The following is a 27589-nucleotide window of genomic DNA, read 5'->3' on the forward strand; positions in this document are numbered from 1 at the left end:
GGCGCCTGTGTGTTGCTCGAAGGGAAAGCGAAGTTAGGGCTGTGTGCGTTCAGCCCTGGTCCTTTTCAGTTTCGAGAATGAACAGAGGCGGGAGCAGCAAGCAGCTCTGCTCACTGGGGAGCACAGGCTCCGGAGGGGCCTGCTCAGCTCCTCCCCGGCAGCCAGAGGTCACGGCCAGAGGTCACGGCCAGGGCCCACAGGCCTGCTGGTGGTGAGGGGTGTGCGGCAGAGGGGGGCTGACGGGGTCGGCCCGGGGCCCCACAGAGGCGGGGGGTGGCTCAGCCCAGCCTGGGGCTCTACCGTCCTTGCAGGTGCAGCCCCGGCCTCAGGGCCGCCACCCTGGGCCTACGGCCAGCACGCACCTGCCTTCGTGGCCACGGCCAGCCGAGTCCTGCGGTGTCCCCAGCACACCCGCGGGACACACCAGCACTGCCGGTGGACCTGCCGTGACCTCTCAGCATCTGTTTAGATGCAGCTTCATTAGCACTAGGCCGCTGACTGATCCACTGCCATGGGAGGCCCCGGGGGCACAGCACGATCAGGGAGATGCGGACAGAGCCCTCGCTGCCCCCAACCATGTCGTCTGGGGGCCTGGAGATCACACCCTGGGGATGAGAACTTTTCAATAGAAGGTATTCCTTGTACACATAGCACTGCAGCACCTGCAGACTATCTAAACAGCTGATAGGAATTCCTGCTAGGAATGTCAATGCCTTATCTGTTATAAACCCAAATTAATCCATGGCCTGCACGCCTGGGTGGCTCAGCGGTTGAGCACCTGCCTTGGGCTCAGGCCGTGACCCCGGGGTCCTGGGATCGAGTCCCAAGTCGGGGTCCCTGCAGGGAGCCTGCTTCTCCCTCTGCCTGTGTCTCTGCCTCTCTCTCTCTGTGTCTCATGAATAAATAAAATCTTTAAAAAAAAGTCCATGACTTAAAACAAGGCAGGGTTAATGCAATGAAAAGGAAAACAGTGATTTTTTTTAAATTTATTTTTAATTTTTTTACAAAGATACTCATTTATTTGAGAGAGAGAGTATAATAAGCAGGGGGGTGGCAGGCAGAGGGAGACGGCGGCTCCCAGCTGAGCGGGGAGCCTGACCTGGGGCTCCATCCCAGGACCTGGGATCACGATCTGAGCCAAGGTCAGACCCCTAACAGACCCAGGTGCCCAAAAAGTGATTTTTTCCAAAGTTACAGCCTATCTAAAGCTCATCAAATTGTTTAAAATCTTGATCATGCCACCACTGTATAGTTTCATTCGTGCATCTACCCTCTAAATTTGTCATAGTAAACATTAAATTTTCATGTCATATTCAAGAAGATTCATGTCCTCATTAAAACTCTCTTTCAGTCAATTTCTGTTGTGTCAACTCATGATTAGCTGCACTAATGAACAGAAGCAGTGGCACAGAAGATCCTACGTGGGGAGATACAAAGAGTCTATTTTTGGCATCAGTATGCTTTCCTTTATTATAAAGCAGATTTTATCACCCCAAAATAGTTTTACTTGAATTTATTTGAGACTATTATATTTTCCTAAAACTTACTAAAACTCTTACTGGTAAAACAGTAACAACAACAACAACAAAAAAAAACCAATGCTGATATATTGTGATTTATGAAAAGTAACTCAGAAGAGGAAAAACTTTTTTCACAGGTAAACCGCGAGGTAGATAAGCTCTATAGGAACAATCAGTTGGGTCCTAGTAAGATAGAAGAAAGTTTATAGAGGCAAATACGTGTGTGTCTACACATGTGTAAATGATGCATATGCTTACGTATGTACACTTGCGCATACTTATGCATATATGTAGAAAGGATTTGGTGATGAGAAATTGCACCATTTGTCATGAAAAATTATTTTTTCCATTAGTAATATTTTAATTTCTGCATATTTTGTGGACCATTCTGTAGAAAAGGAAGATATAATTCACAATGTGGACGGTTAAAATGGTATAAATATTGGCATGAAAAAATGTAATGCTAAAAAAATGTTATGCTAAGGCAATATTTTCTTCATTTCTTTCAAAAAATATGCAGGCAGGGCAGCCCCGGGGGCTCAGCGGTTTAGCGTCGCCTTCAGTCTGGGGCATGATTCTGGAGACCTGGGATCGAGTCCCACGTTGGGCTCCCCACAGGGAGCCTGCTTCTCCCTCTGCCTGCATCTCTGACTCTCTCTCTGTGTCTCTCATGAATAAATAAATTAAAAAAAAAAAAAAAAAAAAGAAATATGCAAACAGTCCCCAAGAGACTGGAGAAAATCAACTGATATTGAGATGTGACATGGATGTCCACATACCATGAGAGTATATTAAAAATTATAAATACCTCTATAAAGTTATAAATTATTTTATGTCCAAAAGTTCAGATTTTGAAAATGGTACTTAGCAAGATTCTTTCATCATAAAAACATAAGATACATTACAAATCATCAAATCTCAAGCCTCTCCTATCCAAGTGATGCCCGCCATCTCTCTTAGTCAGAGACAGATGAGAAGAAGACAATTTGTCTCACCCCTCAGGGAGTAACCCAGGGTCTACCAATGGGTTAATATGACTCAAAACCAAAACAAATATATTTATATCAATCTAGTTTTTTTGCATTTTTCTTTTTTTTCTTTTGATACAAAAAAAAACTTCCCCATCTATGTTTATCAACTATGCATGTTCAATCAATCAGAACCCCGGGCCTGAAAATCCAAAAATATTCTTTTAAAATATAGAAACACAGCCACTAGCTCTATTTCTAATGTTCACTCAAGCAGATACTCATTTTTAAAGCATAAACCTCAAAATACCAGCAGGATGTCATTATTTCATTTTAAGGCTATCGTAGGAGTGACGGTGTCACACAGTAGTTAGGAAATGGGGCTCAGGGGTCGGGTTGCCTGGACCCAAATCCTGACTCTGCCACTTTGCGGGACTATGAACTTGAGCAGGAGCTTAAGCCTCTTAAGTGCCTCACTTTCCTCCTCTACTTGACAGGGTTCCCGCCGAGATTCAATGGACTCGTATACTGAGTACTTAGAATAGCGACTGGACGCAACTATTAGCTATTATTATGTCGGGAGCTTCTCTCTGCCCAATAAATAGGATATTTTTGGCAAATTAGTAGGTTAAAATCATCTTTGAAAAATTAAAGTAAATCAATCTCACCAGGGTTTGGAAGCCTCCTTATAATAATCTTTTTTTTTCCTCTTTTTTTTTCTTTTTTAAACAGGAGATAAATCGTAATTCAACAAATTATCACACACACACACACACACACACACACACACACCCCACAAATAATCTTATCGTAATTGGATGCATGCAGTATGGCAAATTTAAGTGTTAAGATCCATTTCATGGATAATTCTGGTTTTTCCGAGGTTTATCATTCCATCATAAAAATTCACTTCCCAAGAAAGTTTGCAAATGTATCTCAGCCTATATCTCATTATTTCCGTATTACCTGTCTTTTAGTACATTTGGACTTGATTTATATATTGTTAGCAAAATCAAAAATACCTTTCAGAATTATAAAATGCAGATTCCACAAACACTCTAGATATTACTAGTGAAATCGGGTGAAGGATAGCAGAGAGAAACTAATATGAACGAGGGCACTGGGTGTGAGCGACTGAGAGCTCACACCAACATCAGTGTTGATGGGCGTCCCTAGCTAGGGCCGCTCAGGTCGGTCTCACTTGGCAAGGTTGGCTGTTGCAGCAGACCTTGAGCATGTGAAGTCAAAAACTGGGAGACACACACACCAAAAAAAAAAAAAAAAAAAAAAAAAAAAAAAAAAAAAATTGGGAGACACAGCAAAATCCGCTAAGATTCCTCTAAGGACTTATTACAAGTCATACTTAAAAGCTTCTATTTTTAAATGGTCCCACTTCAGGAAGACCTATCTTCTGTAAGGTTTGCCATAGTTAACGTAAAGTAGAAAATTCTTTTGTACTAGTCTCTAGAAGGAGGAGTCCCTAATGCTGCAGAATTTCACAAACAAGTGTGCTTAACTGTCCCCATCATTATGATTGCATTGTGCTGGATGTTTCTATTCTCATGCGCATTTTCCTTTCCCGAGCATCTTTTCTGCTTTCCCTTCTCAAGCGCAAACCGTGCATGGAGGTGAGAGAACCTTGGTTTCATCCACGACTTCTCCTTTGGGGTCTTACTAAGACCCCGACTGAGTCTAATTACCAGTCTGCGCTGTTTTAAATGAAAGCTTTTATTAACTGAAACACAGACTGCAAAGTCATTTGTTTTGAAATTTTGCACAAATGAGTCTATTTCCTAGTGAATGAGCCTGAGTGTACTTGAGACCTGGATGAAGTGATTTGTATCAGGTAATAAAAATGGGCAAGATGAAGCTCGGAAGCCCGGATCAGGCAATCTAAGATATGTATCTAAAAATGAAAGACGTCCTGACATAATCAAGGCATCTAATTCGCTTATTCCTGACTACGCTATTCTGGTAATGAAATTAATTGTTGTATGAACATTTCCATGATCTAAGCTCTCCTATTTAGTATCAGAAGAATCTAACAAACAATAAATACCAACTTAAAGTACAGTGATTATAAACATGTAAAGATTTTTATTTAAAATAGATTCTTACCCTGATCGAAGGCCTTTCCTGGACTCCAAGTGTGGAAATAATCATCCTAAGGAGGAAAATAATGTGAATTGAGTGGATGTGAATAATTTGATTGTAAAGATTCATATAAAATCTAGAATAAAATATGAAATACAGAAGCCGAATACAAACCTCTACTTCCTGCAATGGCAAGCAGCGAATTATAAAAATAAATAAATAAAAAAAAATAAAAAAAAAGGAACAAGAGAAAAACAATAGTTATCAAAAGGGAACACATTGCTTACATGTCATAGAAATGTTTTTCAATAAATGTGTTCATTTTCATTGCAAGTCAAAGTTTACTATGATAATTCAATTATATTTGGTTGCCGCGTCACCTAAATATTATAATGCAACACCTTCAATTGCAATTCAATGTGCAGTAGAACATGCAGGTAATTACCCTAAGCTAATAAGCTACAAAAGTATGTCACCAGTGTCTAGTTACACAACTTCATTTTCCACTGGTATAACACGGCAGCGAAATACCAAGGGGTCTGCACTAGCCCATACAGTATAAATAGACTTTGCAAATCAGTCACATGATAATTGAATATCTAAGGAGTTCATCAAAATGCAATTGGAAGCTTGAAAAAAAAAATACAGACCTAATTAAATCTTGCCTGAAGTTTAACTCTTTAATATTGAAAAGAATCATTACAATATACTTACTAGATATATGCTTAATAAATATGAGTATACGACACTACGGAGGAGCCATGTAAACTGAAAAGAATTTTTAGAAAGAAAAAAAAGAAAAAAAAATTACTGACTATTGTATTTGCTGTTTTACCACCCTAGAAGCGCTCACTCCCAGCAAGGAGAGGAGTCGGGATTTCTCGTGAAGCATGACCAAACAAAACAAAACGTGAAGCACAAGAAAACTGACTTAGATGATGAGAATACATGGTGGATCTGGAGAAAGGAAAATGTAAATTTAAGGCTGACTTTACCACGTGGTGGGTGCATCCCTTTCGCAAGTGGTGCAACCAGGCACCTGCTGTGGCACCTGCTGGGCTCTGCAGGGAGGCTGCTCTGCTTCCCCCTTTCCCTCTGCCCCCTCCCCGCTCCCAGGGCCCCTGTGCTCTCCCCTCTGTCTCTCTCCACCCCCACCTCTCTCAAATAAATAATTAAAGTCTTAAAAAAAAAAAAAAGAAAAGAAAGAAAATTATGTAGACCTCAGATCCTGGACTGAAGTTGGGAAAAAATACCGGCGCCTCTGAGCAAGGTGCCTGCGGTTAGTTGCAGACAGTGTAGATGGGGTCTGGCCGTGTGTGCACGAAGGGGCTGCCAAGGCCTCCCTGCTCCACAGAGGCACCGGCCTGAGCACCCTGGGACGCCTGGACCGCGAGTGCCCCCCAAAATACCCAGCAGCAGACATGGCGAGCTCCCCGAAAGCCGGCCACTCATCACCGGGGTCACTGCCAGGAGGCCAAGCCAGGAGGCCAGGGCTCCGCTTCCAGCTGGGCCTCTTGTGCAGCGCAGCCGCCGGCGCCCCGGCATCAGGCTCCCTGCACTCAGGCGACGGCGGGAGGACAGGAGCCGTGCTGAGCTCCTGGCACCTTCAGCACTGACACTCAGCCACGGCGAAGCAATGTGCTTGGGGTTGTTTAGGATTTTATTATTCATTCAGGGGAGCCCCAGAGAGAGAGGCAGAGACCCAGGCAGAGGGAGAAGCAGGCTCCCTGTGGGGAGCCCAGCGCAGAACTCGATCCCAAGACCCGGGGTCATGGCCTGGGCCCAAGGCAGGTGCTCACCCGCTGGGCCCCCCGGGTGCCCCTGAAAGCAACATGTGTCATGCAACATGCAGTGCTTAAAACACCAGCCTCTAGACAGACAGGCAGGGATCAAGTGGAGGTGGGTAGACAGACAGACAACATGACCTCAACCATATTAAATAACTTCCTTCAGAATAACACACCCATCACACCTGTCGCGTTGGCTAAAATCAAGGCCTCAAACAACAAGTGTGAGCGAGGCTGTGAAGGAGAGGGCACCCTCCTGCCTGCCAGGAATGCTCACAGTGTTGGTGCAGCCACTGCAGGAAGATCTAAGAACACAACTACCCTATGATTCACTAATTGCACTCCCGGGTGTTTACCCAAATAATACAAAAACGCCAATGGGAAAGGATCGATGCCCCCCTATGTTTATTGCAGAAGCATTTACGGCAGCCAACTTAGGGGAGCAGCGGGTGCGTGTGTGCAGAGGAGTAGCGCTCAGCCACAGGGAAGCGTGAACTCTTGCCATTTACGAACACGGGTGGAGCCAGACAGTATAAGGCGAAGCAAAATAAGTCAGAGAGAGAGACGAATACCATAGGATTCCACTCATATGTATGATTTAAAAAACAAAACAAATGAATGAAGGGAAAAAGAGAAAAAAAACAAAAAACAAAACAAAACAAAACAACAACCAAAAAACAGAGTCTTCACTCCAGAGAACAAAAGGATGGTTCTGGAGTGGGCGGTGGGGGCAGGTGAAGGGGACTGAGTGACCTCAGGATGAGCACAGGGGCAGCGGGTGAAACTGTTGAATCCCTGTATTGCACACCCGAAAGCAACATGTCACTCTGTGTTAGCGACACTGCAATCAAGACATTGAAAAGTAACAGGTTTTATCTTATGGGAAGTGACCAATCTTGATTTTCTAAGATTGCTTTCCAAATAAGAAATCTAAATCTTGTGGGGGAAAAGAACCACACGATCACGGTTGGGCTGGTTTGGGGCCGTAGCTGTCTGAGAACGTGTAATCAATGCAAAACATGACCTGGTTGTTCTGGTTAAGTCCTTCTCTGGCCACGGTGGGGATCTGACTCTGATAGTGAAACAAAGTAGCCGATTAACTATTTTTAGATATTTTTCTTTGTGTTCTCACATCACTAGGCTTCTTTTTTTTTTTTTTTTTTTCTGAAAATGGTTTCACCTCATTAGAGGAATTTTGCCAGAATAAACGTATTTTCACATAAGTGTTCATTCAGGCACAATTTCTTTTGCCTCAAAAAGCTTTGTGTGAATGTTGGTTGTTCTCAAGCTTCAATTTGGATAAAACAAAAACAAAACAAAACAAAAAAAAAAAAAAAAAAACAAAAAAAAAAGCCAACCTGGGATTCAGAAAACAACGGCAAGAAACGCCTGCAGCTGGAAAAATTCAGGTTCAGGTGACAAAATCACATCGGGAATTAGAGTGTCTCCCGCCCCTAGAACTTTTCGTGGGAGGAGAGCCTGGGCCAAAAGTCCCACTGAAAGACTCCATTTATTCCCAAGGAGCAAGTAAATCAGCAAAATGTCTATATATAGGGGAAATACAAAAGACAGGAAGATCCCTGACTTTTAACCTTTTCACAACGATTTTGTTGTTTGTTTCAAATCTCTAGAATCAAAGCAAAAGTAAGTATAATAAGCTCCACTTACTAACAAAAACTTGGTGAGCCTTTTTACATGTCCACAGAATTGAAGGCACTCTGATGACAACCACGTGAATCTATGTTAAGGAGTAAAAGATACATTTCCTAGGATTTTGGTATTTTGTATGTTCTGAAACCCTCTTGTACAAAACTTCAGAATTTCCCCACGAGCATTAACTCGTGTTGCCTACGTGTTTCAATAGCTAAGCTGAATCAGGAGGCACTGCGACTTCTATAAGCAATGAGAAATATATTATATATTATATATATTATATAACATATATAAAATTATACATATACTTTATATATAATATATAAATATTAATTATATATAAATATATAAATACATTCATAAAAATATAAAGATATATATCTGAAAATATATATAATTAATATTGATATTAATATATTATATATAATATATAAATATAAAAATATTTTAAAAATAACAATGGAAATCTGACTCTTTAAATATATGTTATATATTACGACTGATTCACACATCTCACCGTATAATGGGAAGAATGCCTTGTCTCATGGTTAAGCCACTATATTTCACAAAGTATAGAAATACTTAGCACTTGATTTGATTACAAGATAGAGTAAGTAAGCTTTGTCTAGATATAAAGGAATTATCTATTTGAGACGACCTATCTGCTTCAGGCCCCCAAATGTCACATTTATTCCCCAAGCACCACTCATTTTTTCCAAGCGATGTCGTAGGACCCTGAAAGAATTCATTTTTAACACTTTGGTGAACCTTTATTTCTTAGAAAGCACTTTATGTTTCCGGACTCACCACAGATTAAACACATAAATAAAATGAATTGTGTCAAAGGGCAGCGCCGTGGACTGAATCCCTCAACTGTCCCTGAAATCTCTACAAGTTGATGTCAAACTCCTTCCATATGTATATGTATGTATATATATAGTCACTTCTACATCAATAAACAAAACTTGTGATCCACAGATATCAGGGAAAGACACAGAACATACTTTGTCTTACTAAAGAAAATAAGGGCAGTTGAGTGCTGGGGACCCCATGTAGCCCTGAGGACACTAGTGCACGGGAGGGATGGAGTCCAACAGCACCTGGCGTCACTGCACCGAGAGCTGTGGCGGGCGCTGGCCTCCGGGCCCCGTGGGAGGTGTTTCTAACATCACTCCTATGTGACAAATAAGGAAAATGATGGTGGATGGAGGAAGTATCCCCGAAGTCTTACTCAGCAGGTGAGAAGCAGAGGGGGGACCTGAAGCCCAGAAGTAGGGCCTGGAGGCCGCACACTTGGACACCTCACTCCCCCCCAGACCAACCGCGGCGGCCGTGGGCCAGGCCCAGCTGGTCTATACCAAGTGTCCTGGGAAGCCGGCCCTGACCACCCTGCACACATCCTGGTCCACACTGTCTGTGGACCCCAGCGCACGCCAGGCCCAGTGTGGACCAGAGGCCAAAGCCTGTGAGGTCATGTCGAGTTGCTCACACACCGGGAAAGACCCCACACCACACCCCATTCTGTGCTTGCCTCCGACCCAAAACAGCCACTTAAATGTGAGGGAACAGGGATGCCAGGGGGGCTCAGTGGTTGAGTGTCTTCCCTTGGGCCAGGTCGTGACCCTGGGGTCCCAGGATCGAGTCCCACGTCTGGCTCCCTAGTGGGAGCCTGCTTCTCCCTCTGCCTGTGTCTCTGCCTCTCTCTCTGCATCTCTCAAGAATAAATAAATAGAATCTTTAAAAAAAATAAATAACAAATAAATAATGAATAAAATAAAAATGAGGAAACAATATTTAATGGGATATCTACTTCCACGTAGGGAAATAAAATGTTTTGAAGGAAGAAAACGTATTTATGGCGTTTAGCGTTCTGAATCTGTGTGATTCGATCCTCACATCTTAAAGCTCCTAAGTTTTCCAAGTATTTGATTCCTCCTTCTGACCATAAACACATCATCTGGCTTTGCGTGTAATCCACGGGTGACTGTTCCAAACTTTCAGCACAAGAAATCAAGATAGATAATTTGGAACCAAGTAAGGATGTGACTCTCAAAATCATGATGGTACGTTATCTAAAAAAAAGGGTTTTAGGAGCAGGTTGCAAATGTGTAATAGATGTGATATTGTGATCTTCAATTTAGAGTGAAAACAAAGGGATAAAGGTAAAATGCCTGTAGGTATTGTAACAGTGCTTCTTATAATAGAACATTTCTCAGATTAAATCAAAACTATAGTTATTGTTTGCTTATTGGATCAAGATAGTAAAATAATAATAAAACAATAATTCATATAAAAAATTTAAAAATTTAATATTTCCCTACTTAATTCATATACTTTTGGTATTTATAACAGCATTTTCTGAGTGTCTGTAATTTGTGAGTAAAAAACTACTTAACTAAATACTGACTATAGTAAAAATATGAGAATGGTTCATCATATCAAATGTAAATAAAAATAAGTTTATCCGGGGATCCCTGGGTGGCGCAGTGGTTTGGCGCCTGCCTTTGGCCCGGGGCGTGATCCTGGAGACCCGGGATCGAATCCCACGTCGGGCTCCCAGTGCATGGAGCCTGCTTCTCCCTCTGCCTGTGTCTCTGCCTCTCTCTCTCTCTCTCTCTCTCTGTGTGACTATCATAAATAAATAAAAATTTAAAAAAAAAAAAAAAAAATAAGTTTATCCTGTACACCCAGGTGGCTCAGCGGTTGAGCATCTGCCTTCAGCTCAGGTCATGACCTGGGGGTCCCAGGATCGAGTCCCGCGTCAGGCTCCCCGCATGGAGCCTGCTTTTCCCTCTGTCTGTGTCTCTGCCTTTCTCTCACTCATGAATAAATAAATTAAATAAATCTTTAAAAGAGATAAAAAATAAATTTATACAATATGAATATGTTAAACACATTATCAGTCTGTTATGAATCCTTAGCATCGAGTCAATGAAAATGTAGAATTACTCAAAATATAGGCAAAACACTGCATAAAATATATGTTAATCATAAGTGAAAACAGATTATTTATAGAATGTGCTATCTTAAGAAACAGAAATGTTAGTTATTATTGAGTCAAGAATCTATTTCTGTGTTTTTTCTTTCACAGTAAAAATATGCTCTTCAGACTAAATAATAGGGAGTTTGTAATTTTTGTAACCTAACTGCAAATATTTCAACCATGTCCTTTATCACGGTTAATACCTGTGAATACCTTTCTGAAAATACCTATTTTTAAAATATTTTATTTCTTTATTTATTCATGTGATCATCCTGTGATCGTGACCTGAGCGTAACCTACTGAGCCACCCAGGCACCCCTTCATTTTTGTTTTGAAGGCGATTTGTTATTTGTTTTTACAATTATTATTATCATTTGATGTTGTCATATATACATGGAGATTCTACTGCACAGTTGCTATTATTTATGGTAAAAGTGTTTATATTCATAGCTCGCTGGTTTGCAAAATCTTTGATCTAAAATACAATTTATTCTGGCCCTACCAGCTTTGCTTTGTGACTATTATCTTCTTTCTTTTTCAGCATTACAGAGATAGAAAACTTTCTGGAAAAAAGATTCTTTGGTTCAATTTCAAAGTTTAGTGTAATGTATCTATCTTTGGGTTTGTCCCAATATTTAAGTTTCAGATTTCAGGTGTCTTAAAAGACTGATCTAACGATAATAGCATCAAAAACATCAACACAGTCATTTTTGAAAAACTACCCTAGCCCATAGGTATTTACAGTTAGTAGTAACTGATTATATGGAGATAGCGGCCAAAACACAGTCCTTAGGGAACTACTTGATTCTCTGTGCACTGGTAGTGAGTGAGACACTTCCTGGCTTCTTTTATTTTCCTTTAAAGATTTTATTTATTTACCTGAGAGAGAGAGAGAGTAAGTATGAGCAAGGTAGAGGGAGAAGCAGATCCTTCACTCCTCCCTGCACGGAACATGAAGCCAAAGTAGGACTCAATCCCAGGACCCAGGACCCCAGGATCCCAGGACCCCAGGACCCCGGGACCCAGAATCCCAGGACCCTGGGACTCAGAATCCCAGCACCCAGGACCCAGGACCCCAGGACCCCAGGATCCCGGACCCAGGACCCCAGGACCCAGAACCATGACCTGAACTGAAGACACATGATTAACAGAGTCACCCAGGCTCACTCCCATCTTCTTTAAGACAGGAATCTGAGCTGTCTATGGCTGCCTACCACAGTTTAGCGGCTGTTGATTCTGACAATTTCCAAAGGTCAAGAATCCGTCCCAAGGTGCAGTCAGGATGCAAACCAGGGCCGCATTCTCTTCTGAAGGTTTGACCGAGGCGGGATCATCTGATCTATCACGTGATTTTCTACCAAATTTTCTTTCTTTCCTAACTTTCAGGCTGAGAGCCTCAGTCACGGCCTGGCTCAGTCCAGTTCTGGACACACGGGCCTCTCCACCGGGCAGCTCACACCAGGGCTTCCCTTGCACTGAGGACTCACTCAGAGAATGAACGAAGACGCCTAATAGAGAAAGTGGCCTCTTTAAAGCTCATTTCAGGGTGGTGCCCCCTCACTGTTGTGCTGTTTCATTTCTTAGACGTGAGTCACCAAGCCCAGCCCAAACGTAAGCACGCAGGCATGAGTATCGGCTACGGGAAGTCGCTGGAGGCCATCGCAGAGGTGCTATACCACAACAGGGTGCTGGAAACTCTTCTCCTCAAGTGACATTTCATTATTCTATTGTCAAAATTTTCAAGAAAGGGTAATTCAAATCGTTCTTTAGTTTCAGGATTCAGTAAACCTCGCTGTGTATGCCTATGCTACAGAGCAGTGCTTCAAAAACTATCTGGACTTAAGAATGTTTTACTTTTCGAAATCTACTGCACAGCAAACCTTTTGTAAAAGTCAATAAGATGAATTATTTGAAAAATGAAATAAAAACAGACTCAAAAAATGCAAACCCAAATTCATTACTACTAGAGTTCATCTTTATGATTTTTTTCTCTCTCAATTTGCTATGGCAATTTTTTTCAATCCTCACTCCCAATGTCTGTACCTCTTGCACACAGGTTGTAGGTCAGCATCCACCTGTGGACCTCACCTTGAACCACAGTGGTCGATATCATAGGGGGGATGTACTTAGACACACCTCCCAAACTTCATGCATCCCTGTTTGCAGTATTTTTCTGCAAAAATGGCGTGAATCCAAGGAATAATAAAATGTCACAACTTCAAATGCTTGAAAATTTCTAGCTACTTTGGTAGTCATAAAGATCATATTAAAATAGTATTTTCCTTATGACAAAGGAGAGAGATGAAAGCAATAACAATATTTTGCTCCTACTTTGCATATGATTTAGGACACACATCAGTTCCTTCTCTCTTCCCTTATACTGTAATTGTCAAAAAGCAAGAACTATCAACAAACGTAACCATGGGAAAATGTGTTTGCACACTAAAACTTACATTAAAATAAATCACAGTCGAATTTTATGACACAGGTAATCATATAAAGAGTTGTGTCTTTTATAGCTCAAATTAAAATAAGCTACACACAATAGAAAACTTTAAATCACTCTTAAACTACACATAAAAGAAACCAATGCAAAAATTATAATCTGCATGCCTGCTAATAGACTCTTGTACCATAAGCAATCTGCAGAATAAACAAATTTTTAAAACAGTGCAAACTGCTCTTATGAAGTATCTGCTAATTGATTAAGCTCATGCTTCACCGTGAGACTTTTTTTCCATTAAACAATATAATAAACAAAATATATAATTAGGAAGTCAGAGAAAGCTGACTTCAGATACCAGCAGCCAAAACTTAAAAACGTTAAACTTAGAGTCTTTTAATAACTTAGATTTGCCATTTCACACCCTTTTAGAACCATACCAGTAAGATCAATTTACCACAGTTATAGCAAGTCCACATAACAGAGCGAAGGAAAATCTGACACTTACATGTGAAAGTATTCATGGAATGGACTCGATAGTCAGGAAATCGCATTAAAATGTATCCACCGAAATCAAAAGAAAAACCAAAAAGTTCTATGGTTGAAATTCACCTGCTGTATTTTATATTAAGCGAGTCCCTAAATAATATATGCACTTTAAATAATAAAATAGGATGATCCTCTGTATTTATTTTATGACCCGACAAAAATAAATTCTGAAATGAGAACCATTCTCCAGAAGTATGAATATATTATGCACAAACACACAGACACTTTTCACAGTTCTTCAGATTTGCAAATAATCCTCCAATGCCTACTATTTTTCACTATAGCTATCTCATCCTTAAAAAAAAAAAAAAGACACAAAGAGCTATCGCTCGAGTAAGGAGTACAGAAATGAAACTCAAGTAAATGCACAAGATGTTCTCACCTAATTGCACCCTGCAGCGGAAATTACCAGAACATTTTTAAGGGAACAAGATTCCACTTAGAATAATCTGATGCAAAGCAAGAAATATCATATTACACGTGTTTTAAGTTGAAAAAAAGAGAAAGTTCCACATATCTAAGATACAGAACATACAATTCTGCTTCCTTTTTCATTCTGAATGTATGCAAAAGTGAATTTTTTTTTAATTTGGCTCAATGGTAATGTTAAACATATAATATCTAGTTTTATTGGTGCTCTGTGCTCCTCATTTGCCCTTTGATAAGGTCTGAATGTTAGTAAGTTTTAAGTATTATGGAAGAAATGATTAGTACTAGTAACCACTGAAATATATTCATGTATTTGTTTTCATTTTTTACTGCACTTAATTATTGTATTGAGTCCACTTACAGAAGGAAGAGAGGGGGAAAAATGGAAAGCAGAGGAAGTAAGGAAATAAGGGAGGGGAGGATGTGCGCTTTTAGGCAAGTATTCTTGTAATGCTTTCTATTTGCCGGGTCCCGTGTTAGACTCTGGCCACGAGCAGATGAAAGTACATGCACACCGTCTCTCTTCTCATGCAATTTACAGTCTATAGAGACACAGTCAGGGCAGGAGCATAATGGAGGCACATACTGAGTGGTACCTGCCTCATCCTGCCATAATCGGAGTCAGAGTACATAGCCTAAAAACTACCTTGAGAAATGGCAAGAGAGGTGTTTCATGCAGAAACACCAGCAAATTATTTTTTTTAAGATTTTATTTATTTACTTATGAGAGACCCAGAGAGAGAGGCAGAGACCCAGGCAGAGGGAGAAGCAGGCTCCGTGCAGGGAGCCCGACATGGGACTCAATCCTGGGACCCCGGGATCAGGCCCTGGACCAAAGGCAGAGGCTCAACCGCTGAGCCCTCCAGCAAATTAAATGACATGCAGGTAGGCACAAGAGAGCACAGACTACAAGTCATTCAGAACATGGGATCATAATGAAAGTGTACGTGCACGTGTGCCAGAGTCAATCATCACTCTGTGAGTGTGTGTGTGAGTGTGCGCACACACGGGTACAGGAGGGTCAAGTACGTTAGAAAGGAATGGTGATGAGGGTGGTGGTCGCAGTGATAAGTAAGGTGGCGGGGCAGGGAGGCACCCTCAAAACCAGATCTGCTGCTGCAAGAAAATATGCTTCCCTTTACTTGGAGACCCAAAGCTGTTCCAAATGTCTTACTGTCACATGGCTTCTAGAGACGTTAAGACGTTGGGTTATGAGCAAGAACCCTCAATACCCACATAGAGTCCAGAATCATAGAACAATGACAATGCTGTTCAGCACCATCTCTATATCAGTCACTTTTCAAACACTGTAATTACCCCGTGATATAGGTATAATTCTCTACTTCAATTTACAGAGGAGGAAAGGCCATGAGATCAGTCTCCCATCCAGGGACCATCAGACATGAGCCTCAAGCTCAAACCACCTGCTTCTCAAGTCCATTCTCTAAATCATTTTTATTATGCTTCATTTTCCTAAGTTTTGATTCAGTTACTTCATTTCCAAATGCAAAGAGCAATCTTCTATGCAAAATAATTAAGGAATTCCAACTTAATAATAAATAAATCAGGGAGAAAAATAATTTAGGAATTCCAGTCTGAATTATTTTGGTCCCTGACATATTTATTATTCTCCAGTTCTAAGGAAGAAGGTAATAGCAGTGAATAAATATAAGTGTCATTGTCTTCCCGGAGTTTATAGAGTCTGACGCTGGTGCTATGATGCGGTTCAGGTCTATATGATATTCATGAGTAACAGAGAGGTCGTATAATCATTGGAAAGATACGTTTTGTTTTTCTAAATTTATTCTATTTTGATATTTACACTGTATTTTTTGTTTCTCCAAATGGCATTTGGGCAAATGCGAGGAAAGATGAAAAAAAGAAAAAGAAAGTAAAAGAAAAAAAAGAAAAAGAAAAAGAAAAAGAAAAAGAAAAAGAAAAAGAAAAAGAAAAAGAAAAAGAAAAAGAAAAAGAAAAATCTACCCTAGGTTTCCTGAGAGTATATGTGCAGAAATCTCAGATGCAAGCTGAGAAATACTGTCAAATGTAAAGAAGAAACATCTGTGAATGTCTGAAGCACATTTTAAAAACACAAAACTAAACCCTGTCGTTTTCTTCTACAAAATGTGCTAGTTTTCAAAAGTTTCAAAACTATTAATGACTTTTCAAAGCTTCCCACAAAATTGTTTTGTCAGTATCCATTCATGAGGAACGACCTATATCCCTTGATGGAACCTAATTTATGCTCCTTGCTGCGTTTTCTTTGAACATGCTTGGATTTAATTATCTGGAATAAACTATTCCTCTTGACAAGAAATACTGTTTCTTGGTTTTATTCCACGTCTATAGAAATCTAGAAGCAAGATCCAACACGGAGGGAGGGGAGATCTTCACAGACTTAACAAACCAAGAAAATAAATGTCCACAGAGCACGGGGAAAAGAGCCATTTCCTCGGCTTTAATCAGTGATTAGATGCCAAGAACACATAAGAAAAAAGAAAATCAAATGCAATAGCCAATTTCTCTGTGTTGTGTGATTAATATCGCCAGTCAATCGGGTCTTGGAAGGGGTTGAGAATGCTGTTAATCACAGTCCAGGGGAAGGCGAACTCCGTGTCAAACACTTTTAAGCCGAAGTAACGAGGGTCTCCCGGTGTTGGCCCAGCGGTGTGTCCTGAGCAGCGCCGAGCGACTTCGTGCAGGCGCACAGGTGGTCGTGGGCCTCGTGGCCTGACGCCTAAAGCATGCTCTAGTGTAGGTACTGACCTAGGTCAGAGCTGGGTCAGCTTCAGGGTGGGGGACACATGTGCTACAAAGACAGGAGGATCCAGATGGTTGAAAACGCAGTGAATAGATAAAAGTCACTGTAATTAATAATGTAAGACAACCCTTGTCTGGGAGCAGATAATCCCTCACCTAGAAGAGCTCTCTCGAAGCCCATTGATGGCAAATTCTCCTCTCCACTCCTACAATTTCCTAAACCGGACTATTACTCATGTGTTTCCCCTTAGCGATGACCGTACTTGTCCCTAATACTCAACTCCTTAATGTGAGATATTCCACATTCCTAAGTGGGCAAAGGCAGTTTCCTACCCATATGGCCCCGATCTAGTGACCTGTGAGGAGTTAGGAGGGTGAGAGGGTCTAAGGAGGTCAGCTGACCCTGGGAATGCCACCTGCAAACAAGTTCCTAGCACTCCCAGTCATTTGCTACTTGGACTGATAAAGTCTCCTTTTATATTGCAAATGTGCCCTGAGCGCACTCAATCAGTCATTCCTCCAAAGCAATTACAGTAGTTTAGTAGTCCTGGATTCTCAGTAATGGGGATGACCTTTCCTCCCATGCAGGCAACAAATAGAAATAAAAAGGGCAAGGGGATTTCATGAGTCATTCTAGGAGAGCAGAGCCTAAGCAGAGTGTGTGGAGATCCACAGGGCAGTGTGAGGGGCTTGGCTTAAACAGATGTAGAAGCCTAGTGAAATGGCAAAAAAATCTTATCATCGGCCATGCGATTTTATCTCAGGATTTGGGAACAAAACCAGGCCATTTACCTCCTCCTACCGGACACTGAAAACTGAGCTGTGATCACTTCCGTCAGCAAGGAGAGGCAGCAGCAGGCGGTGGGAAGTGGAGAGCTCTAGTGTGGCTGTGCTCCGTGCCAATCGGGTCTCGTCTTGAGGAGCCCGCCCCGTGTTCTAGGGCAATATTCTGAAGCTCATCCCGTAGATCCCCGTTTCCACCACCAGTTCTGGCTTTTGCGGCAACATGGTGGAAGGTTCAGGAATAACATGGATGTGGATAAAATGTCTAGTTCCACAATGAACTAGTGAAGGACACTGAAAAAGCTATGCACTATTAGCTTCGATGTCTTCAAGTGAAAAACTCTGGATCATATCACCTTTACGGGGCTTTGTGGATGTTAAATGAGGGAACCTGAAAATATACCAAGCTCAGCCCCTGCATTTAATGAGCTCTCCAATGAACAAAGCTTTGCTGCTTTCTTTTGGACTCCCAAATAATTTTAACTTAAAAATTGTCAGCACTCCCCTGAATATGAAAGTTAATACTTTTCATAGCTTCAACTCATACTTCATTCATTCACTCACTGGCTCACTCACTCATTCACTCATCTATGAAATTGTAATTTGGTTTATTAATATGTAAGATGTGAAAGATTAGTTAATATGAGAAAAATACATTATACATTATATTAAATATGTATATAACATATACATATATGTTACTATATATAACATTATATATATATGGAGCCTCCATCCCCCAAAAACTTTAAAAAAAACGTTAAAAACGTTTTAAACGTTTAAAACGTTAAAAAAAATAAGAACAGAAAAGTTCTTTCAACACAACTGCACATTGGAGACTACAAATGGGAACTGTGTGGAGAACTAAACATTTGGAGGCAGGGACAGCAGCGGGAATCCTGACAGAGGAAAGACAGAGCCGAAGTTAAGAGAAAGCCAGAAGGACACATAAGCAAACCCTGTGGCTGATGTAACGAGGCCAAAGGGTATGTGCTCAATAGACAAAGCAGTACGATCAGAGAAGAGCAGAAGTGAATCCTATTAAATGATAGGAAACAGACAAATGGACCAGCTCCGGTCTCATCCTGAACGACACTCCTTTCTTTCCAACCAGCCTCCTAAAGACAAATGTCGTCCAGGTCTTGCTCCTCCCAGGAACTCCCTGTGTGTCTCTCTCATCGATATGTGCATCTCTACACTCAACTTCTAATACTTGAAGTCTGAAAGTTCCATCCTAACAAGTCTAATAGATAAATCATGTGAATGGAACGTATTTAAGATTCTTTGGTAAGAACAATCTGAATCACAGATAACTCTTGCCTAAACCCTGGAGATGATTAGTTAGAATTGGAATCACCCCAAACAAGAATCAACATTGCTGTGGAGTCACCAGAGATTCCGTGGTGAAAATCTACACAAGATAGTTCATTAATTACCATGAGATATTCATATGGCAGATAGGCAGTGAAGAGCCCTGGGGCACCTGGGTGGCGCAGGTCAGGTGGGTAGAGCGTCCTACTCTTGGTTTCAGCTCAGGTCATGGTCTAGGGGTCGTGGGATCCAGCCCTGCATCAGGCTCTGTGCTCAGTGGTGTTTGTGTTTCTCTCTTTTTCTCCCTTGGTCCCTCCCCACTGCTCACTCTCTTTCTTTCTCTCTCTCTCTCTCTCTCTCTCTCTCAAATAAGTAAATAAACATTTGAAAAAAGAGAGGTGTTTGAGTGGCTCAGTCCGTTAAGGCCCTGACTCTTGATTTCTGCTCGGGTCATGATCCTAAAATTCAGCCCGGATCCAGCTCCGTGCGTAGCAGGGAGTCTGCTTGTAGATTCCTTTTTCCTCTGCCCTGCCCCTCCCCACACTCATTCTCTCTCTTTCTCTCTCAAATATATTTTAAGTGCATGAGCTCTAAAGCCCTTGTGAGGTCTGTTTGGTTCTGTATCATCTCTTTTCACACAGGAAGCAGCACCATACAACCTGAAGACGGGCTGACCTCGCCTCTTCCTGAGGGTTCTGAAAACTATGGTCCACAGGCCACAAAAAAAGGTCCCAGGACTGTTTTGTGACTCAAGTTATATTGGAACGCAGCTCATCTGCTTACATATTGTCTGATGGCATCTTTGGGGATGTCAGCGTCGGAGTTTGGTTGTTGTGAAAGAGACCACATAGCCCAGAAAACCTAACATAAAAGTTTTCTGAGCTGTGTTTTACATCACTGTGTTCCCCTCACTGGGACCCTCTCCTGTAAGGAGCCGGTCAGATCCTGAGGACTGAGGAGGCAAAGGTTTTCCAAGCACCTAACAGGTTGTATGACAGTTTCTGTGCCTGCTGACTAAGATGAATTTGGTGCATTTGGCAGATTATCACTTAAGACTTTTTTGTTCTCACATCTTGGTGATGTTGAGGGAGCAGGGGCCTATATTGCCCTATAACAAGTTTTTAACAGTAGAAACACCAAGCCCAAAAGAGTACCAGACTAGCACAGCTTTTTTTTTTTTTTTTCTTCCATTAAGAGAGGTAAAGAGAGAGAAAGGAAGAGAGGGTGAGAGGAAGAAAGGAAGGAAGGAAGGAGAGAGACAGAGAGAGAGAGGAGAGGAGAGGAGAGGAGAGGAGAGGAGAGGAGAGGAGAGGAGAGGAGAAGAAGAGAAGGGAAAAGGGAAGGGGAGGGAAGGGAAGGGAAGGGAAGGGAAGGGAAGGGAAGGGAAGGGAAGAGACTACAGGATTCTCCCTGTAGTAAGATCTGTTGAGGTGGACAACAACAGAGCCACCCCGACCTCCTGAGGATACCCAATCCAAAGTGAATCTCCCCTTCCTTAGATCCTAAGATCGCTGATCAAAGTCAAATCCTGACCAGTAGCCTATGACACCCCTTTACTGAAATAGCCAAGGGTTCCTCGGGGTGCGAATGCCCCCTGGCTGTAATGACTAATCAACCCAACCTGCTCAACTGCTGGCGTCCCTGAAGGTACGTGGATGAAGCCCCCTGTCAGTGTGTTCTCCGTACCCCCCTCTGCAGGGCGGTTAAGCTTACGACCTGGTCTCTGTCCTGCAGACCCTGTTAAACTCAGGGAAGCCCTGTAGGACCATTTTCTTTATATGATAAGACAAGCCCTTCATTTCAAATCCATCGTATACTTGTTTGCAAGGCAGGCCTAGCTTAGGGCTCCCGTTAGCTGAGCTGCCTACTTGAAACGCTCTAGTCAAACTGAGTTATATGATTCAGCCGAGTATTAATGAGTCTGCATGAATGACGTGAAGAGCCACTAACAAAATGAACATTAATTTCAGAAAGAGAGCAATAATCAAAAAAGAATAATAATAATGCATACAAATTTGTGGTTTTCCTTGTTCATATTTTTCTGATTATCAGTTATAATACTGGGGTCCCAGAGATTATTTTCTTTCACTGCAGGGCATTTAAATCTAAATTGCTACATTTTTTTTCAGCTAAAATCATTAAATATTAAATAATAATACATCACGTGAGGCTGAGTTTTCTATTGATATGAAAGGTCTATAACTTGGGTGACTTATTCAACAGGGGGAGTCTGATGTATTCCAAGGTCACCTCAAGTATGGAGAACAAATATCCCCCAAATTTGGAGCTTATGAAGATTATCATGGTCTGATCATTGGGTTCGAGTCTCATGTGCTGCTAATACACTTGCACAAGACCTCAGTGTTAGGTTTCTAAATTTTCAGTTTAACTAAAAGTTGTTAAAAGATACAGGCAAGAATTATTTGAATATGTTGGAAATTACGATCTCTACCCAACCTCCGATGGGAGAGACCGATAACGTTGGTCCTATCATGAGAAACTACTATATATTGACCATTCCCTGTCATTTTCCTCCCTTTTAATTTTGGTTTTTTTGTAATACTTCCCTTTTTTTTATCTCTCTCTCTCTCATTTATATGTCTTCCCTCTCTGAGAAAAAGCCCACTATTGGTACTGTCTCACTGCACAGCCTGAGGTTAGTACACTGATGTCAACTCAAATCTGTGTAGAACTTGCACAGTCCAGAAGGATTATCTTGACAGCTGCTTTTACAATCACCTTTACCTATATGGACTGTGTAGCCAAAAATGTCATAATAATTACTAGTATGGATTTTGGTCTTGAAATTGTCCTAAATTGCCTTTCATAGGAAGCAGGAAATCTTACGGTGACCCATATTAAAGCAGCATACGAACTGCCTTGAAATGCCTACCCTCCTGATAATTCTCTCCAGGTCTTGGTGTCTTTGGGGAAAGTCATAATAAAATACATATATAGAATATATATATATATATATATATATATATATATATATTACACATTTATTAGCTGTAATAAGCAAAAATAATATTTTTTAAAGTCTCATACTAAAATGTTAAATTGTGATAGTGGAGTTATAAATAGATCAACAATGAGGATAATCATGAATAGGAGCCTATTACATAGTGATATCTTGTAGGTACAATAGCCCTTGGGCATTTGGCTGGGCAGTGAGGGCCTTATAGATTAAAGAACGCTTTTTTGCCTCTCTTCCATTGCTTTTGTCCAGGGGGGTCCAACCAGGGTGATTAGTTTCCTTGACTGTAAGCTTATATAAGCCAACCTCAGTAAAAACTCAAATGCCATCTAATGCAAGGAAGCAAACTGTCAGGATTAACGGAAGTAATAGCCACAGTTCCTTCTTTCCTGGTCTCATTGTAGAATCCAGAAAAACGTGTCCTTTGAAGAATGACACTATGAATTTGGATGCTTATCTTGAAAGAAAAAAAGGCTTTGAAAGAGAAGGAGGAGCCCTTGGGTGGCTCAGTCCGTTAAAGTGACTGACTCTTGGTTTTGGCTCAGGTCTGAACTCAGGGCCTTGAGACGAGCTCTATGTTGGGCTCCAGGCTCAGTATGGAGTCTGCTTGAGTTTCTGTCCCCCTCTCCCTCTGTCCCTCCCTCCCTCTTGCACGCACTCTATCTCTCAAATCAATACATCTTTAAAAAAAGAAAGAAAACACCCAAAAGACAGTTTCATTCATTCTTAAATTGCTTATCAAACTGCATAAAACTATGACAAGTACCCAGAAAGGTTGTATTAACTATTAAAAGGCAAGAGTTAAATTTAGACCAAGACTTCTATATTCAGTTTCAATGTTCTTCCTGCTGCCATATCCAAGATGTATGATGGTTTTAAAATTAAACCATAAGAGACTCTTAATCATAGGAAACAAATTGAGGGTCACTGGAGGGGAAGACTTAGCGGGGTGGGGTAACCGGGTGATGGATATGAAGGAGGGTATTGATGTAATGAGCACTGGGTGTTATATAAGACTGATGAATCACTGAGCTCTACCTCTGAAACCAATAAATACATTATATATTAATTTACTGAATTCAAATAAAATCTATAAATAAGTAAATAAATAAATAAAATCAAGCAATCCTAAATTGAAATAAATGCATCCTAACTTAACAGCGATTGGACTCTAGATGAGGACTTAATCACTGTATATCAATTTCCTCATTTGCCAAAAAGTGTGATAGCCAACCTGGAAGATGGAGGTAAGGATTAAATGGGATAGAATGATTTATGTAAAATTCCAATTCCAAGGCATGGCAGAGAGTAGAATTCTTTAATTATAGTTACCGATGATGATGATAACGACTCAACGATCACCACATCAGTCTATGGTCCAGAACTAGGATATCCCAGACATTACAGGCCAACTTTTTGTTTTGTGCATGGGAGACTTTTCTAAACCTTTAGAGCTAATATTATCTTGGTCACAATTCTAAAGCTGTGGATTTTATTTTTTATCTAATTAGAGGTTATTTTTTCTCATAATGGACAAAAAGAAATATGGTGAAATTCACGCTTTACAAAGATAAATCAGTGTGTCATTGTCAGAAAAGAAGGAATACGTATAGAAATGCCAGCGCACAGCGTGGACTTTCATTGTGTGTCGTACTGAGTCCCAAAAAAGCCTTCTCTTACTCGGGGACATCCCGACTCCTTTGGCATCATGCTAAGTCCATACTACATCAAAGTAGATCTGATATATTTCTCTAGTATATTCCCAGAACACAAACTACATCTCATTATAATGTAGATATTTATGTCAAATATGTCATGACATGCAACATACTACAGACGCTTAATAAAAAAAAATCTATTGTTAGGATAAATAAACTATTCTGATTACAATGATAATGCAGAAAGGAAGGACAGAAGAGGATATTTGGCCTTCCTGGATGTTAGAAAGTATTTATTTATTTATTTTTTATTAGAAAGTATTTAAATTCTCATTGGCAACTTTATTTTTACATTTCTTCACCAATGCATTTAAGAGAATTTTTTTAAATCTCATTTTACCTCTTCTTTAAAAATTATAATAAAATGGTAAAGTTAATATGTAGCTCTCTGTTTTTAATATTTGATTCTCAAAGACTATGGGAAATAAGATACTTTCTTAAAAGATTTTATTTATTTGACACAGATTAGGAGAGAGAGAGAGCACACAAGCAGGGGGAGAAGCAGAGGGGGAGGGAGAAGCAGACTCCCCACTAGACTCGTAGCCTCACGTGGGGCTCGATCCCAGAACCCTGGGATCATGACCTGAGCAAACAGATGTTTAACTGACTGAGCCACTCAGGTGCCCTGCGCATAGGAAATAAAACACTTTACCCTAAAAGTACGTCAGAAGAATTTAATTTAAGTTTTTGCTTTGTCATTTCAAAATGAGCGACATTAATTGCATCACAGTTCCACATAATACGTTCATTTACTGAAGTGAGACCTTAGTTCTCTCCAGTCACTGAAGATCATCCAATAAGATGTAACAGAGGTTAAAGGAAGAGGATGACACAGTGAAAGTTGAAACTGATTTTATTTCTCTCATCCTCTTTTACGCAAAGTAGACAGAAAAGGATCTGGCTTTGGAATCAAATCAGTCTGGACACAGTCTTGAGTTTTGTCAACTGTGCCAGGCTCTGTAACTTGGGAAGTTCCCTTACAATTTCTGATCTGTCATGCTTACAACCATTAAATGGGAATAACAACCCCCCTTTTTTTATAGCACAGGGTTTTTGTGAGAATCGATTGTCTTTTTTCCTCCCAAGCACTGAGGAAATGTCATGAAAATCGTTACTATTATTCCTGTTTAAGATGGAAGGACCCACCTTCCGCACGTTGTTAGTCATCTGCTATGTTGCATCTGTATCTAATTTATCAAATGAAAAGCCCCTAAAGACTAACACATTTTCATAGCCTCTACATTCATAATGTCATACACACACGGTCGATTAAGAGATATTTGATCGCCGAGTTAGGGAAAGGTATAACAAATAGAAACCGTATCAGGGATGACTTTTAAGAACCTCAGAAATTGATAGATGTTGTGAGTGCTTAATAATAAATGTTCACTGTTGAAATAAAACTACCCAGATTATAATAACGATGCAACAAGGACAAAATATTTGACCTACTTGCATATACAGGTATACAGTTAAGAGACATCTTAAACAAATTCATCTAGGGAAGCTATTTACACATCATTTTGTTTATTTCTCACGTAATGCCTACTCTGACCCAAGGGTATTTGAAGTAACTTACCATTTTAAGTTTTAACTTAATATTTTGACTTAATATTTTAACTCATCTAGTAATCATAACAAACCTAGAAGGTATGGGTGTTACTATTATTGCTGTTCTATGGATGAGAAAACTGCAACATAGAGATTAAATAAATATCATTCCCAAGATCACAGAGCTTTATTTCGGGCTGGAATCCAAATTTAGGCAGAGGATCTTCGGTTTCTGCTTTCCTAACCGTTATATTTTGATGCAATATTTCAAAATAAATGCATCATCACTACCCTCTCAAACTACAGAGCATCATTCTTCGGATATCTGGAATACATATAATAAGGAAATTTACTTTTTCCACTTCTGGTGGCAACAGGACATACTCCATCCACAAATCTTATCCCAAGAACATCCCTGTTCCTTTTCCCTTTGGTGCTTAAACAAATCTTACAACGTTTCTCACAAAATCCATGTTGGGAACCATTCGGTCTCATTAGAACTGCTCAATGGTGAGAACAGGCCACCTGAGCTGGCGCCGGCCGTAGGTCGCCCCGGGTTATTGACTTTATTTCAAGTTATCCTATATAAAGTAAACACCATTATTGACATGGGAGATACTTCATTGTCTCATGTTTCATTTACTTTCCACATACTAGGAAGCTAACTGGTGTTTCAGGATAGGATCCTGGAACACCTGCTTCAGAACATTACTTACTTATAATCCAAATAAAAGCTTTATGTTTTTAGCTACCACAACGGCACTTAGTAAAATCAGTGATGTAAATATACATTGTCTCTTTTTCTTTTTTCTTTTTTTCTCATTTCTGTTGGATTTTTATGGCATCAAAGGCTCATAGTACATACCACCAACACAGAGGCACTAAGGGCATTTTTGAATGATGTCAATTGAGAGGAAGGCAATTTTGTTCCAAAAGATCTATTCCAGAAGCAAAATGAAAGGTGACTGTTTTCTTACTTTCCCCTAAGGATGACATATAACAAGTATCATTCAAAATGTGTTGCAGGAAAATTAACATGCAGTGGGTACCTTAAGACATTCATGAACTTTAGCTCATATGAAATCACCTGGAAGATTATAGTTATAATTTGTATACTATATTTTATATAGTATATATATATATATAGTATACATAGTATTATATATACTATAATTTATAGTATAACAAATTTCTGGTGTCAACCCTCGATGGTTCATATTAAACCGGTCTTGGGTGGGGCTTGACAATTTATATTTCTTGTAAGTTTCCAGGTGATGCTGATGCTCCTGTCTGTGATCTCACTTTGAGAGTCACTGCTTTAAGATTTTAGAGCTTAATCTTATCTTGAAACTCTGATGAGGAAAGACCAGAAAACTAAAAAAAAAAAAAAAAAAAAAAAAAAAAAAATTACTATGAAGGAAACCATGTAGGCTGTCTTGCAAATAAGACCTTTGAAATATTTATATTATCTGAGTGAATCATTTGCATTTTTAAGGTCAATTCAGGCATTATAATTCTTCACATTTTTTAAAAAAAATTTCATTTTATAGTAGCTGTTAACTACATTTGATAAATTCATGCCTTCACAGCTCTTGCAGTTGTATGAAGCAGGTTGTAAATATTCGGTTTAGTTTTGGTCATTTAAATATGTTCCAATGCACTAAAGTATGAATTGTTTGTTTTTGTAGTTATTATTTGTATCTCAAAAGCCAAGCTTATTAATTCTGTTCAATGATTTGCTTAATTCATTCAATAAATACAAATTAATCTTGTACTTAGTTATTAGGTGCTAGTGTCATAGGAGTCACCAAATAATAAATAAAACTTTTTCAAGTGTAATTTACAATAAAGATTAAAAATAACTTGAAAATATATTTGAATAGTGCCTGGGTGGCTCAGTCCATTAAGCATCTGCCTTTAGCTCAGGTCATGATCTCAAGGCTCCTGGGATGGAGCCCTGGGGCTTTGGGTTCCCTCCTCACCAAGGAGTCTGCTTCTCCCTCTGCCCCTCCTCCTGCCCATTGCACTCGCTTTCTCTCATAAATAAGTACAATCTTAAAAAT

At 40.2% G+C, this 27589-nt stretch overlaps 1 protein-coding gene across 3 annotated transcripts in view; it reads right to left on the minus strand.

Moving 5' to 3' along the window:
• Window positions 1–27589, minus strand: part of SPOCK3 (SPARC (osteonectin), cwcv and kazal like domains proteoglycan 3) — a 404892-nt gene that overhangs the window by 262071 nt on the left and 115232 nt on the right. Inside the window, exons 2-3 of one of the 3 annotated variants that reach the window (XM_038559155.1) lie at window positions 4757–4765; window positions 4607–4652 (exon numbers count right to left, since the gene is read on the minus strand). The exons of 1 other annotated variant lie outside the window; for it this stretch is intronic. In XM_038559155.1, the coding sequence (XP_038415083.1) occupies window positions 4607–4652; window positions 4757–4765 (55 nt within the window). The remainder of the gene's footprint in view (window positions 1–4606; window positions 4653–4756; window positions 4766–27589) is intronic. One more of the 3 variants, XM_038559156.1, reaches the window with a different exon arrangement.

This window comes from Canis lupus, chromosome 15, assembly GCF_011100685.1.
Source record: "Canis lupus familiaris isolate Mischka breed German Shepherd chromosome 15, alternate assembly UU_Cfam_GSD_1.0, whole genome shotgun sequence".
NCBI lineage: Eukaryota > Metazoa > Chordata > Mammalia > Carnivora > Canidae > Canis > Canis lupus.